The sequence below is a fragment of the Thunnus albacares genome, chromosome 2, assembly GCF_914725855.1.
Source record: "Thunnus albacares chromosome 2, fThuAlb1.1, whole genome shotgun sequence".
NCBI lineage: Eukaryota > Metazoa > Chordata > Actinopteri > Scombriformes > Scombridae > Thunnus > Thunnus albacares.
In genome coordinates, this window is record NC_058107.1 from 35,763,951 (window position 1) to 35,779,813 (window position 15,863).

The 15,863-nt window shown below is 36.2% G+C and overlaps 2 protein-coding genes across 4 annotated transcripts in view; both read right to left on the reverse strand.

The window, feature by feature from the left end:
* Positions 1-840: 840 nt before the first annotated feature.
* On the reverse strand, positions 841-9,213 carry LOC122967933 (derlin-2-like). The gene is made up of 7 exons (XM_044332746.1): positions 8,788-9,213; positions 6,844-6,909; positions 6,098-6,171; positions 5,836-5,929; positions 3,439-3,634; positions 2,986-3,076; positions 841-2,094 (listed from the first exon to the last, which is right to left on the reverse strand). Exons 1-7 carry the CDS (start codon positions 8,905-8,907, stop codon positions 1,998-2,000), a joined length of 738 nt encoding a protein of 245 aa, XP_044188681.1. The 5' UTR covers positions 8,908-9,213; the 3' UTR covers positions 841-1,997.
* The window catches only part of mmp11a (matrix metallopeptidase 11a), a 42,754-nt gene continuing 29,568 nt past the window's right edge, over positions 2,678-15,863 (reverse strand). For 2 of the 3 annotated variants that reach the window (XM_044332713.1, XM_044332722.1), the window contains exons 7-8: positions 15,246-15,503; positions 10,731-13,724 (exon numbers count right to left, since the gene is read on the reverse strand). In XM_044332713.1, the coding sequence (XP_044188648.1) occupies positions 13,606-13,724; positions 15,246-15,503 (377 nt within the window). In that variant the 3' untranslated portion in view covers positions 10,731-13,605. Of the gene's footprint in view, positions 2,689-10,730; positions 13,725-15,245; positions 15,504-15,863 lie in introns of those variants that run through there. The other variant, XR_006398712.1, reaches the window with a different exon arrangement.

The following is a 15,863-nucleotide window of genomic DNA, read 5'->3' on the forward strand; positions in this document are numbered from 1 at the left end:
ATATTGTGTGTTTTTTTTTGCTACAGTTAGACTGATGTGTTGTTGTGATATGAACATTTCTGCCAGTTAGAATAATTGTGTTTTTCTCGACCAATCAGAATGAAGCAATATTTGATTCAGAATCTGATGACAAGTGATGGGTTGTTTAGTCGCCGTCAGTCAAACTGATCTAAATACAGTCCTGATAAAGCAGATTAGTGGAACATTTGACCGTTAAACTCTTCATAAATAAAACCTAACTCACTTTAAATTTTTCTCTTTTAGTTTTAGAGAAATTTAAAGATATGAAACGACGTTTTCAGGGGATTTACAATCTTAACCTTGAACCCTGGTTTGATCGAGTCGCTACGAAAAGACAATCTAGAAAAAAAAATGACATTAAATTATAGTTTCTTTGCACAATTATTCATACATGTGTTCAGATTTAGAAAAGCCTGAATGATCGACAGCTTTTATTTTGAAATAGAGAGTTTAAAAGAGCTGCGACTTTAATTATAATTTACATAATTATCAATAACTTAAACTGTGAAAAGGCTGTTGATATCACCTCGATCTATAATGACCGGTAAGTTTACTCAGCTGTAGTCAAATATCATAATCTTTATGGTTTTTTATTATATCTGGATTAAAATAAAATATCAAAACTGACTGATGCGGATTAAATTTGTTTACACTTAAAGCTAAATCACATACAGAACACGAGTGAATACTTTGACTTATCTTATAAAAATCTGCATCTTGCAAAATCACAAAACATGTGGCTGCTGTCTGGTTAATATAATCTGTACATTTACACTCATTATAAGATGGTTTTATGGAAGAAGAAACAACACAAAAAAATAAGGAGTTGGCTGTTTGTGTTTATGTTTTTCATAAAAGATCAATAAAGTGACACGTCTATCGATGAGAGGTTCCTCCAAGGTTGTCAAATCTGCAGCTGTTATCAATAAATGTCACAACACATTTGAATGTTATGATTATATTTGAATATCACTGAAGACCACGAATGTAAAGAGGTTAAAAAGAGCTAAATTGTTTACTTTTTCTATAGAAAAGTTTTTCTAGAATGACTTAAAGTTGACTTTTCATTAACCGACTGGATTAAAAAAACGAAGAAAAAGCAAATAAATTTATTAATATGTAGAAAAAAAATCACAATTTAAATTGTAAAATTTGTCAGCAAAGCACAACTGGATATTTTGCTCATATTGTTAATCCCTAATTTTATCTTTATGTGAATTAATTCTTCATTTAAAGGCTAAATTGCATCTCAGACTTTCCCCACATTCAGTTTTCTGTCCCATGATGGTCAAACTGTAAACACACGTTTTTTTCCATCCTGTCAAGAAAAAACCAACAAACTCTTGTTGAATCTGTTAAAATAACAGGATTGATTCTGTTGCTGCTGACCTTTAAACTCACGTCAGTCTAACCTCCAGTTGTCACTAATATTTATCAGCAGCTCTGTGTGTTTATGAGAGATGATGAAATATGTGTTTTGTTGCCAGGGTCCCACAGAGACGTGTTTGCGTGTTGTTGTGCTAAGCAATTTCCATTTTGTCCCCAGTGTTCGACCCACAAAGGCAGCGTGTGAAAGTGCAGAGTGAGCAGACGGGGCTGATGGGATTTCAGGCCGTCGGCAGTTCTGTGAAACAGCAGCGGTGACACAACAGCAGGGGGGAGGAGGGAGTTATGAGTTAGTTTTTGCTCCTTTTAGCTCTCCCCAAGAAACTTACAAATACTATCATGGTTTTTTAAAAAAAATAAAAAATAAAAAAAAAAGGTAAATTTCAAAAAGCTTCATTTCAAATCACATACGGAAAATTGCAATTATCCTCACATTCAGGACAATAAAAGGCTCCAGAGTCAAAATAAACAGTTTTGTGATGGTAACAGTTCAGTCCTTGTGTGTATCTCGGCTGTCTGAGTGGACTCCATCCAATCCACGCTTCCTGTCCGTCTGTGTTTCCGCCGGCTGATTATTTTGTTGATAATTGTTAGTTGTGCGACTCGTCGTCCTGCTGCGGATCTCCATCCTGCTCTTCTTGGAGGGGACGGTAGTCTGAGTCCTCTGGCTGGTCAAACATGGCTCGCCTGAAAAGGGAAAACATCAAAAGTCAAAAAAAAAAGTCTCTGCATCTTCTAACTTAAAGGATAAAGCTGGTGATTTTCTATGTTTTACGTATTGTCAACAAATCTCGTGTGCAGAGAAAAACCATCAAACTGATCTACTAACAAATATTGTGTGTGTAATTAAAGCCTGATATATCTCTTATTCCTCTGTGCCGTAGACCTCTATTGTTGCCCAAAAACTATTGGATGACATGTTCCTTCATTATGAAGAGTTTGGACATGTTAGTTTGTTTAGAAACGGCTCCAAAGACTAATAACACCAATCACGTTTTCAGTCTCTGGAGCCAATATGACAGCCTCTTAACTTTGTTCTACACTGTAAATAACTTAAGTATAAAGTCAAGAGGTTGTGATATGTAGCACAACAAGCTAGTAAAGCATCATGAACGGAGTCGTGTTACTGCACATGCTCAGTGGGGTCTGCCTTACGCAGAACTACTCTCTGGAGACTGAAAACCTGATCGCTGTTATTAGTCTTTGGAGCCGTTTCTAAACAAGCTAACGTGACCAAACTCTTTACAATGAAGGAACATGTGACCCAGTGCAGCGGTGAGGCTCACTGATGGGTTTTTAATAGATAATAGTAAAATAAATCTAACTCTAATTCGGCAGTGTTTAAAAGTGTCTTCATACAAACAGCTGTATCTGAAACATAATTCCTGATTTAGTCGATCAAGTAAACAACTCAGATGCATTTGGTGCCAAACAATCTGGTCAGTACTTTAAAATGATTGAGGATCAATACTACTAGCGTCAGACCAAACTGAACCTGCTCAGACTCCATCAGTGGTTTATTAAAAGGATTATTAAAAGTTTAAATCATACGAGTCGTGTGTGATGAATTTTTCTTACAGAAGCTCTGGAGTCATCAGCAGCTTTCTTCCTCCCGGCTGGTTTGGAAACACGTCTTCTAGGAAGTAATACATGTGACCGACACTGATACCTGAGGAGAGACGGCGCTCATCACACGTCTGACAGCAAAATCACTCCAGTTGCTTCAGTCTTGTGTGTTTTAAATAACAGCATTTACAGCTTTATAATGTTTGCTTCATGCTTAAAGGATAAGTCCGGTGATTTTCTATATTTGTCTTAATGTCAACATGTTTGGAGCAAAACCAACAAGTGTTTTAATTTTGGTATTTTACTTTTATCTTGGTGTGCATTAGTCTCCCGGCTCATATTTACCATCCTGTGTTTCACTTGTAAAGCACTTTGAATTGCATTCAACTTGTATGAAAGTTGCTATATATGTAAAGTTTGATTGATTGATTGAATATCATATATCAATAGTGACGTGTTTTGTACCTAGGAGGTCGACCACGATGGAATTTCCGAGCAGCAGCGAAAATCCCATCAGCACCCAGGGCAGAAACGGCGCCTGGAAGTTCAGGAGGCCGAAGAAGTTCATGTGTATGAGCGGATGTCTTCTACTCCACACGTACACCAGCATGATGATGAAGGCCTGACCCAGGAAGAAGACGTTGGCGAACAGACCGAACAGCTGAAGGAGTTCAGGTTAAATACGACTCATCATTTGGTTTTTTTGGTTATTACAGTAAAAATTTCTCGAAGGAGCAGCTGAGAAAAACCTCACTGGTTGAGTCAAACCTCCAGGCAGCCACAGTTATGGAGTGAAAGTTGACTAAATGGCAACTTCACAGAATGAACTCTGGTCAAAATAAATTGGTAAATGAAATACCTCATGGATACGGAAGCCCATTTCTGCCAGGAAAATTTAAAAAATGGATGAAAAGTTATGATTGATAAAACAAAAAAATACTCTGAGTAAATCAAGATTATATGAGTCATGTGCGATATATAGTAAAATGGTAAGTAAATATTGTGACTTTTAAACAAAATACTGACACAAAGTCAAAGTTTTTACTTAGAATTATGAAACACTGAATCATGAACATTGACTTCCTTTCTCGAGATTTTAATATAGTAAGAAAAATGTACAAGATAAGTCAAAATTGTTGCTTGCTTACTCGACATCATGAGATCCTAAGTAAAACCATCATCATCATAAGTTAGACTTGTATTATTACAATGTAGTATCGTTGTATAGTATAGTAATTTTAACTTAACAAGAGTATTTTTTATTTTCATCAGTTAGATGAAGAATTTTGACCTGAAGTTTTACTTACATCAGAATAAATCATAAAATGCAAAGTGAAAAATTGTGACAAATATGAGTTAAGTCAAAACTATGATTCATTTGACAAAATTTAAAAATATGTCTGTATGTTATGATATATTGGCTTACTATCAGAATTTAATTTTGCGGTTAAAGTAAAAAATTTGACTGATTTCTTAATTACAACTCACAATTATGTCATAAATCCAGGTAGTTTTGACTATTCATGACTATTTTTTTTATAAACATTCCTGATATTTAATAATTATTTTTCTTTTCCTGACAGAAATGGTCTTCCATACATGTATGTACAGCTGGAAAAAACGTTTCGTCTCACGCTACTGAGACATTTCTGCTTCCAGAAATGTTAAATAACTGTAAAGTTTGTGATGCAGTTGCCTAAGATGTGAGTATTTGTTGCACAAAAGTCCTAAAACTACCACCATTAATGATTATATAAGACACTTTTACAGAGATGGTGTTATTGTTTACCGAATACTGAACCCTTGACAAAACTGTAAAAGACAACATTTCCATTCATGTCAGCGAATCACGTTACTAATCTGATAAAGTAAACAGAGTAAACACTGTGCCATCCTGATATGACAGTAGAATTAGTCCTCATGTACGTGCTGTTAAAACTGTCTATGAAACATAACACGGCTCCAAACAGACTCATAAACCTGCACATTGACTGTTTCACAGCAGCCCAGAGGGACGTCTGTGTTAAACAGGCCTGGGACTGTATCATTAACCTGGAATGTGAACGAGAGCTTCTGGCTACAAACTGCTGAGCATCATCAAAAAGAGACGCGCTGTATGTACAGTAGCTGGCTTTACATGCTTTTAGCCAGAAGACTTCCTGATTCAGGCATCTAAACTGTAAAAAAAAAAAAGAAAAAAAAAGTGATGTTTATCAAGCAGCTTGTTACTGAAAACAGAAAGCACTAAAACATCTAATTCTTGCACCTTTAAAGGGTCAGTTCAGCCAAATAACAACATATTTTAGGGGTAAACTCCTGCAGTATCTAACCATACAGATACTTAGATAGTTTGGTTTTATTTGTTTTGATTTTGTGTAATTGTGTGTGTATCAAAGTCTGATATATCTTATTCCTCTGTGCCGTACACCTTTGTTGTTGTCCAAAAACTATTAAAAACATGCCAATGAGCCACACCGCTGCACTGGGTGACATGTTCCTCCACTGTGAAGAGTTTGGACTCGTTAGTTTGATCAGAAACGGCTCCAAAGACTAATAACAGCGATCATGATTTGTTGACAATAAGAAAAATATAAACAATAACCAGCCTTATCCTTTAAATCTATCTTTTCCATGCTGTGACTGCAATAAACTAAATTCCATTCACCTCCATTATATTTGAGTGGAGGCAGGAATCTCAGAGACAGATATCAAAACCTGGACAAACAGTTAGCGTAACATCTCTGGTACCTACCAGTACTTGAGCAATGACAATAAAGTTGAATCTATGTGAAAAAAAATCTTTTGTAATTTGGGTGGACTAGCCCTTTAAAGAATCTCTTTTATAAACGATTAAAAGGATACAGTCATCAGGACGCCTCCAAACAGGAACATGAAAACAAAATCTGCCGTCCGGCCCCGGAAGCAGCCTTCCTCCAGCATCCGGCAGTATCGATAACTTAAATAGTCAAGGATCCAGCCGCAGTTTACTCCCAGTGTAAAGGCATCAGAGTAAAACTAACTACAAAAGCTGCCGTTAGAAGTTAGAGTGATAATATCTTAGATGAACAATGCAGCTGAGATGTTTGATCCTGTTTTCTCCTGAAGAAACGCTGATAAAAGATACAGAAAGATGATGTTGAACACAAAACTGAATCCAAGGGAACCGAAGAAGAGGAAGCTGGTTATCAGGCGCCATATCTGAGAGACAGAGATAAAAGATTACTGTCAATTTATACTTAAAGGAATAGTTCAACATTTTGGGATATGATTATTCTCTTTCTTTCTGAGGGTGAGATGAGAAGATGGAGCTAGAGTCACAATGTGGTTAGCCTAGCTTAGCATAAAGACTGGAAGCAGGGGGGAAAAGCTAGCCTGGCTCTGTCCAAAGACAAAAAAGTTAAAAAAAAATACACCTAGCAACACCTCTAAAGCTCATTAATTGCATCTTATTTGTTCAATCTGTACACAAACAGAAATGCATCAAAAACAATTTGTGATTTTAGGAGGAGTTTTGTGCAGGAACTATTACATGAAGAACAAAAGTTTATCTTTTTATCCAGTACTTTTGTGCAGCATCTTCGGCTATGGTACAACTCCCTTTGACACCACAAATTGTTCTTTTTACATTTACAGAATTAAGAAAAAAAAAAAAACAATGTAGTAATTAATGCTCTTTACGGGTGTATTTTTTCACTTTTGACAGAGCCAGGCTAGCTGTTTCCCCCTGCTTTCAGTCTTTATGCTAAGCTAGGCTAACTATGTCCTGACTCCAGCTCTGTACTTCACACATAGACACAAGACTGATAATCATCTTCTTCTCTCACTCTAGGAAAGAAATCAGATAAGATCCCAACATGTAATAAATGTTACCTGGTATCTTCTGATAATGAGGTCTGGGTTAAAGTAGAGCTGGAAGGGAGTGATGACCTCAAGTTGCTGAAAAAAAAACCAACAACATATAGCTTGAATTAAATCAGAAAATGGGATATCTTTCCATATTGATGAGAAACACAATTGAAACCAACACTTCAGCGCTTACACATCAGCTAACATCTTCAATTGCTTTCACTTCAACCAAAACTTCAACTGCTTTTATGTCTTACTTTCAACCAGCTGCTCAACTGCTTTCAAATCTTAAGTAAAGTAAACTAACTCTGCTTTCACCTGTGACAAGTTAACGGACATTTCAACAGCTGACGCTTGCACATCAACTGACACTGTTTCACGAGCACACACACACTACAGTTATCTTCGCTTACACTACTCTTCAACTGACACTTCAACTGCTTTCATCTTGTAATCTTGTACTTAACATCTTGAATGTGTTCAGCACTTTAACTTCAACTGAAAGTTCAGCTCAACAATTTACCTTCAACTCCTTTCATCTCTTTAACTTAACTCTGACACTTCAACTGCTTTCACCGAACTACTTTCCTCGCTTGAACTTCATCTGAAACTTCACCTGCTTTCAACTCTTACTCTTCAACTGATTTCGTTGCTTACACTTTAAATTTCTAGTTTTTTCTTTGTTTACACTTGAACCGCTTTCACCTATTAGGCTACATATCAACTGACACTTCAACTGCTTTCATCTTTTTCCCTTTAACTGATAGTTTAATTACTTTTAGTGCATACACCTTAACTAAAACTATTTTTTTTAGTGAACATACTACAACTACTACTACTACTATCTCCACTGCTCCCACTTCCACTGAAATTTCAACTCCTTTCATCTCTTTAACTTAAATCTGACACTTCAAGTGCTTTCACCGAACTACTTTCCTCGCTTGAACTTCATCTGAAACTTCACCTGCTTTCAACTTTTACTCTTCAACTGACAGTCCTCTGATTTCGTTGCTTACACTTTAAATTTCTAGTTTTTTCTTTGTTTACACTTGAACTGCTTTCACCTATTAGGCTACATATCAACTGACATTTCAACTGCTTTCATCTTTTTCTCTTTAAATGACAGTTTAATTACTTTTAGCTCTTAACTAACGTTGTTTTTTTTAGTGCAAATACTACAACTACTACTACAACTATCTCCACTGCTCCCACTTCCACTGAAATTTCAACTGCTTTCATCTTTAGCCCTAAAATTTACGGTTCAGCTGCTTTCATATCTTGAAGAGTTCAACCTCACTCAACAATTACACTTTAACTGACAGCTCAAATGCCTTCAGCACTTTTACCTGAAATGAAAGTTCAGCTCGGTGATTTAACCTTCAGTTGACATGAGATGCTTAAACTTAAACTGACACTTCATCTCCTTAAGTGATTTAGCTGCAACTTTAACTCTTAAATATTTTACAAGCAAAGAATTAACATTTTAAAACTCTTTAACTCGTTTATATTGTTTCAAAAGCTCTAAAGATTCAACATGTTAAGACACTGAAACTATTTTAAATGTAAGAACACATACATTTTCCTCAAAAATGTAGACTTTTCAAGAAAAAAACATTATAGTAGAGCCAATTTTTACCTACAGTAAAGGTGGGAAAAGCAACACCAGACAAAAACCAAATGCTGCTCAGTGATTTGTCTGTTAATTTAAATTTGAAACGTTTCATTAAGGAGTACATACATAAACACATAATAAAAATTCAGTTAATAACTAGTAACATTAGACTGATTGTGAATTTTAAGAGAAAAAAGTTTTAAATGAATGCTTTTCTGACTAATTCTTGATTATTAGTGTGTTTCCTGTCTGATCTCAGCCTGCAGGTCAGAGTTGACTCTTCTGTTGTCTTCTTCATTGTTACCGAGTTGTGTTGTTGTTGTTGTTGTTGTTGTTGTTGTGTTGTTGGTTCTTACCACGGCAGCGGTGGTGAGGACACAGGCGGTCGTGTACGCTCGGGTCACCACAGGGATCTGAAAATACTCCTGAGTGAAGCTGTGAGCCATCGCTGCTGCTGCTGCCCTACTGTCAACCATGATTTACCCACTGAATGAGCAGCAGAGGCCCCGCCCCCCTCACTGCCTCAGCCAATCAGAGTCACAGATCAATTAACACCATCCATCCCACACACATACTACAAACACTGTAAACCTTTAACACATTATAGCTGCTGTTAATGCAAACAAATTAGAATATAGATGCAGAAATGTGATTTATAAGTTATTTTTTTTGTTTTCTGACACATTTACACCACATTTCATCCCATTTTATACCTTTTAAAAAATACATGTATTTTAACTCTCCCTTAGAAAACAGGTCTCAGTGGGATTTAGCTGGTCAAATAAAGCTTATTTACAAAAAATCTAAAATGTTACATAAAATTACTTAAATCTCTTAAGGCTATAACATGAGATAGAAATAATAAATGCACAACAAACAAAAAAAAGATTTTAAAAAATCATATAAAAAATGTATAAAATACATAAAATTTATTATGTAATATTTGTAAAATCATTGGGGACAAGTCTATAAAAAAATAATTTCTTAAATGAAAACATATTCTTTAGACATACCACAACAATTCTGTAAAAGCGACAAGTGACAAATTATGACTTGTTTTGGAGCAAAATATTTTAATTTAAGAACGTTATGAAACATATGAAATACATTTTTGATAAGTTTAATTAGTTAGTTGTTAGAAAACAATCGCTTTTCATTAATAATGTTTAGAAAATTTATCAGATTTTCCTTGCAAGTGAATCTTTAATATGTTTTTGAAGTTAAATTTAATTGACTTGAGTTTTTTTTTTCTTGAAAATGTTATTTTATATTTTTAAAATTTAACTTAAAGTGTTGTACCTCAGCCAAATTTTTTTTTTCTTTAGTGATAAACAAATGGTAATTAAAATGCATTCACATACCTGAATCTGAAGTATGAATGTGTCTTGCTAGTTTTAAAGTTTATGTGGTGAATTGGCTTTAATCTCTCCAGACGCAGCAGAGTTTGGTTAGAGGTTATGGTTTTATTAGAGAGGAAACAATACACAGTTCATACATTTCAATGTACAGGGTTGAGGTTACATATGAGTAAAAAAAATATTAATCAAAACACATGTATGTACAACAAATGTTTACTAAGTTGTTTGTGTATAAATATAATGTTCACTGATTAACACTTGAAAAACGTTGCAGAAATGTTTCAAACAGCAACAACAGACACAAGAAACAACAAAAGTGTGGATGACAACTGGAATGACTCGTCAGTGTCCTGCACTGGCAAACTAACAGACAGTCTGTACTGAGCCTTCACATCTCAAGTGCTGCAGCGAGGGACACAGCAGAGGAAATGTCAGATTACCTCGAGCAGCGGTTCTCAACGTGGGTGTCGTGACCCTAAAAAGAGGTCGCACCATGAGTTTTTCCAGAGACTGTGATGAGCCTTTCGATTCACTATCCAGCAGTGGTGGAAGAAGAAGTATTCAGATCCTTTACTTGAACAAAAAGATACAACAATGTATAAATCATGTAATTAAACTCATACTTACGTAAAAGTACATTAGTATTATTATCAAAATAAACTATCATAAGTAAAAGTACTTCCTGTGGTGGATGTATAATTATTAATACTGAAGCATCAGTGTTAGAGCAGCATGTTACTGCTGTAGCTGCTGGAGGTGGAGCTAGTTTACACTACTGAGTATATTGTTGGGTAGTTTAATTCAGTGGTTCCCAACGTAGGGGTCGGGAACCTCCAAAGGGTCACAAGATAAATCCAAGGGGTCATGAGATGATTAATTGTGAGATGCATAATCTTTTTTGGAGAAATATTGGATAATTTTTCTTCTTTTGATCTCTGTCTAAATGTAGTAGAGTAGAAGTATAAAGTAGCAGAAAATTGATACTCAAGTACAGTACAGTCCTTGAGTAAATGTACTTCCCACCACTGCTATCAAGCCAGAAATCTTTGTGATAAATACTTGTGAAACACCAGCCTGTCAAGTAATTCAGCAATAGGGTCAAAGTTCATCACTCAGTTTTGTTTTTTTGGGAGTGACTAACTGACCAGGTTGAGAACCGCTGATCCACACAGCAGCTGCTGCCACTGAATGTGTTACACTGACCGACACGAATAAAGCACCATGTTTTAGAGAAGCAATGACTTCATGAAGGATGAGAGACACAAAATATGAGGACAAATATCACAATCCTCCTGCAGGAGAGAAGGTGTTGAACTCTAGATGGCACCCTAGAGCTTTTCCTGCACACTGCTGTTTTCCTGAGTGATTATTACCAACAGCTAAGAGCTTCTTCACAACATCATGTTGGAAGAGTGACGTCAAAACTCGATGTACATAAATGTTTTTCTTCCTTTCACTTTTTCTTCATTTCTTGAAAGGTTTTATGCTCCACGTTGTGTGAAAAACAGAAGTAATTTTGTTTTGTCAGGAAATAAAAGTGACATTACAGACTGAAACAAACACTTGGTTGCAGAGAAAAGCTGAAGTCGACAACAGTGACTGAATTTTTTGGAGTGTTTTTACACCAAGCTCAAAGCTTTTTAATTCAAGCTCTGACACTTCTTCCTTCGTTAGCTGAGGTGAAACTAGATGCAGATCCTCCTAAGATTTGTTTTTACCCTGAGTTGAGTCTCTTAGGCTGTGTACAAATGTCTTTCTTCACTAGGACTGACAAACCCTATAACACCCAACAATGCTCTAACCACAGTTGGAAAAGCCCGATTTAGCCGATGTGAATCGCTTTCATGTCTAACATGCTCCTGTATGTGCAAATAATGGTGATTTTGACCAAAAAAAAAAAGGCAGAAATGCTTTGGACTTTTGTTTCAGACATTCAAAGTTTGAACATGCTTCCTGTCTTGTTACAAGAGTTTGATCAGCTGCAAAACTGACCCAGAACTGTCTTCATCACTATTGCTGATGAAAGTCTGAGGAAACTTAAACATCAGATGTACGAATAATCTTTGATTGTTGCAGTTATCAGGTGCCAGTTCACAGCCTGGGAGGAAGTAACCTACGGGACTCTTTTGCCCTGAGCTCACGCTGTCAGGCTCAGACTGGCTGACTTCAACCATGGCCTTAAAACAAAACTCTAACTTATGTTTTGTTGGTTCTGGAGAGTTTGTAACTCTGTGGAGGATGACAGCTGGATTTATAGCAGTTACAATAGATACTAGAGTCGATCAACAGAAAATGAATTGCCGATCGTCTATTAAAAATCAATTTTCAAGCAGAAATGCAGCTTTTCAAATTTGACAATGTGCTGTTTTTCCTTGTCTTACATTATAGTAAGTTGAGTGTCGTTGGACTGTTGTTGGACTAAACAAGACGTCTGATGACATCACTTCAGGCTCTTGGTGACATTTTTCACTATTTCCTGATGTTTTGTAGACTAAACTTAATTAATCGACTGATTGACAATAATGAAAATAATCTACAGTTGCATCTATAGTTGCAGACCTAATGGATTTTACCATTGACTCAGTTTCACAGCAAAAAAACAAAAAACATCTAGAAATTTCTGAAACCACTCTCAGCAAATTCCAAACACTCATAATTGACCACATATGGCTATATATATATATATATATATATATATATATATATATATATATATATACCTTCTGTCTGTACAGTGGTGAACAGTTTAGCTTTATTACACACACGTAGCCTTCAAGCCTACATGTAGTAATGTTTGCTACTCAAAACATGTCAGATCAGAAGATAATTTCTTAAAGTTTATCCACAAATAACTGAAATGTCTTGACTGCATAGATTATTAGAGATTATTTGGAGACAGTTTGTTCAGGTCAAGAAAAACCTTTTCATCCTTTAAAAGCTGACCAAAGCTCATATTTATCTTTTACCTCAAACTGGTTATTCTTTTTCTAGAACGAACAGAAGACAAAAGTCCATCATGCTTGGCGAAGGTTACAGCTACATTACCAAAATCTTTCTCCTGGTAGTGAGAAAAGTGTCCAAAACTCTGTAAAATAAATGAGCTGCTTGAGAATAATTTTGTCTAGAAGCTGATTTGTGGTCAGTGTGAATCTAGATGAACCAAATACAAAAAGGTAAAAAGACGTTGCCAGTAAAAATCACTCTGATCACCTTCAAAAAGTGAAGTTTAACATCCTTTCTGGGTTTTCATGTTGCAGTGTTATAACAAAATTTACCTCTCAAGCTCTCCGCTACAGCAGCTGTAAGTTTGATGTCACTCTTCAAACACTTGACGATCAGCGAGTCCATCCGTGATGAAATAAAAAACAAAAAAAAACAAACAGTTGAAATGAAAAGTGTCCACTACAGCGACAAAGATAGTCTGTTCTGGTTCTGTGAACCAACATCGGTCAGGGAAGTCTCCATTTCAGGCTCAAAGAAAGGAGGTGAAAACGGTGCAGTTCACATCAGTATTACACGTCATTAATACAGGGCCCAGATCTCAGAGTACGGTGACAAAATGTGCAAAATAAATAGTAGAGTATAGCTGCACAGGAGGTGCCAAGTCTGAGGAAACATAACTTGGTTTTCCTGAGAAGAAGGTGTTATGGATCTGAGTATCAATAAATGGAGTAAAGCATAAAACAGATTTAAAGGAGACCGTCTCGTCTCCTCGAATCCACAGTTTGAACATACAAACATCTCTGTTCCAAAAAACTCCTCTTCATTGTCAAAAAGACATCCGTCACCCCAAAATCTCCAGAGTTACACGAAGACTCACACGTTTCTACAGCCGAAAAAATCCATGCCGACGTAGCGAGGGTAGCCCTCTAGAGAGTTCATGCCAACAGGATCAAATTTCCAGTACTGCCGTCCTCGGATAAAGTGAGCATAGCCTGAAAAACATAAATAATAATAATTATTAATATTTACATTTAATACTATATTGTTTTGTAGAGTGCTATGGAACTCTAAAGAGCTTTGTACTTTAATATAATCTGAATTGAACTGAATTGAATTGAATGAATGCAAAGTTTACTTAACTATTATATTGATAAAAATGATTAACAGAAGTTTCACAGCAAAAAAAGTATGAAAATCTCTTTAGAAACTTCTGAAACTACAAAATAATCCACATTTTTTTAATGCACAAAAATTTGATAATTTTTATGCCATTTTGCAAAAAAAAAAACATGGCAATATTTAAAAATGCATGTAAAAACTGCAAATGTTTAAAGAACCTTCTGATAATCATATTGTGGTACGCAGGATTTCAGACACACTTTTACCACATACACTATTTGGCTGCTTGGGGGCAGCGGAACAAACTAAAAACATCTGAGAGCAGCTGACAGTAATGATATCGTAAACTTAAAACCTACCTTCTTTAGTCTGCCTTTTGATTAGAATGTTTTATGGATGTCATTCCTAGTATTTAAATGGGCTGTGTTTATAGAGCGTCTTTCTAGTCTTCTGATCATTCAAAGCGTTTTACCCGACATGCCAACATTCACCCATTCAAACAAGGTGCCAACCTGCTCATCAGGAGGCGTTTCTAATGTTCATTCACACACACACACACACCGATGGCACAGCCTTCGGGAGCAATTTGGGGTTCAGTATCTAGTCCGAGGACACTTCGACATGCGGACTGGAGGAGTCGGGAACCGAACCGCCAATCCTCCGATTAGTGGCCGACCCGCTCTACCTCCTGAGCCACAGCTGCTCATTTAATCATAAATTTGATTGTATTCAGGTTTTAAAATATTTGATTCCCTCTTATCTATTTCATTTGTCATTGTCACTACTGTGTAGGGCTGTAAACAAGCTCTGCAAACTAAAAGGTTAGCTTTAGGTAGTAAAGTATACATGTTTTATGTTTGGTAACTTTAATAATGGTCAGATGGAGAAGTTTATGTGTAGCTAGAGTAGTAAAGTATAGTAGTTGCTGCCTGGTGGGGTGGGTGGGGGGTCATTGACTTTTACCTGTAAAAGTTGTTCTAAATTAGATTGTTTTAATGCAGACAGTGGTCTTTGGTAAAAAGACATTATTCTCAGGAGTTGGTGGAGACCAAAACAGAGCTAAAAGGAGAGTGACATTCATCAAGTGGCTAAAAACACGACTCCAAATGAATGCTAATGTCTCTGTGTCTGCTGGATGTGAAATCAACTTTTTTTAGTTTAACCCTTTGGTTTACTTTAATTATTGTGATTGCAAGATTGGAAATTGCTTGAGTAACTGACCAACATTTACTAAATAATCGGAACAACTTGAGTTCAAACATGGTGAAGCAGTTTCAAAATATCAGCCTTCAAACTAATATAAGTAATAATAACTTGAACAAAATATTTTGAGCCACAAAGTAGGTAGTCTTAACATTTGTTCACTTGTTTATGTTTTTGTTTATGGACCTTACCGTATATGTCCCTGAAAGCAGCGTCCACATCATAGGGGATGCCGCTCCAGTCCTGCATGCTGCGCGGGTAGTCGGACTCAACTCGGTTCTCGCGGGGATTGAACCTCCAGTAGCTGCCTGATTTAAAGAAGTAGGTGTTGTAGTTGGAGTCGCCCCAGCGCAGCGCCGCTTGGATGCGGGACACCGGCAGACCCAGGTTCCTGATGGACTCCGGCCCTCTGATCTGCATCTCAGCATCAAACACCCAGTAGTACTCACCTGCCGAGAAAGATGGATGTCATTCAAATCTTGTTGGTAATTTTTGTTTTATTAATTACATTTTTCTTTGCCTCAGTAAGAACCAATGTTTATGGGACTTATATTCCTAAATAAGAAACAGAGTTAGATGAAAAGGTGTTATTTATGCTGCCTTCAAGTGGGTTGTTATAAGTTATTTGAATCAGTCTTCTCATGCTACTAAACATGACATTGACCATCAAAAATCTCTTGCAAACCTGTGTAGTCTTTGTGAAAGGTGAAAAGAAGGGACACCCGCACTGTCACTTCAATAAAGATACTTTAATATAGACAACGTTTCGGTCAATGACCTTCCTCAGGTATATGTATATGTATGTATAT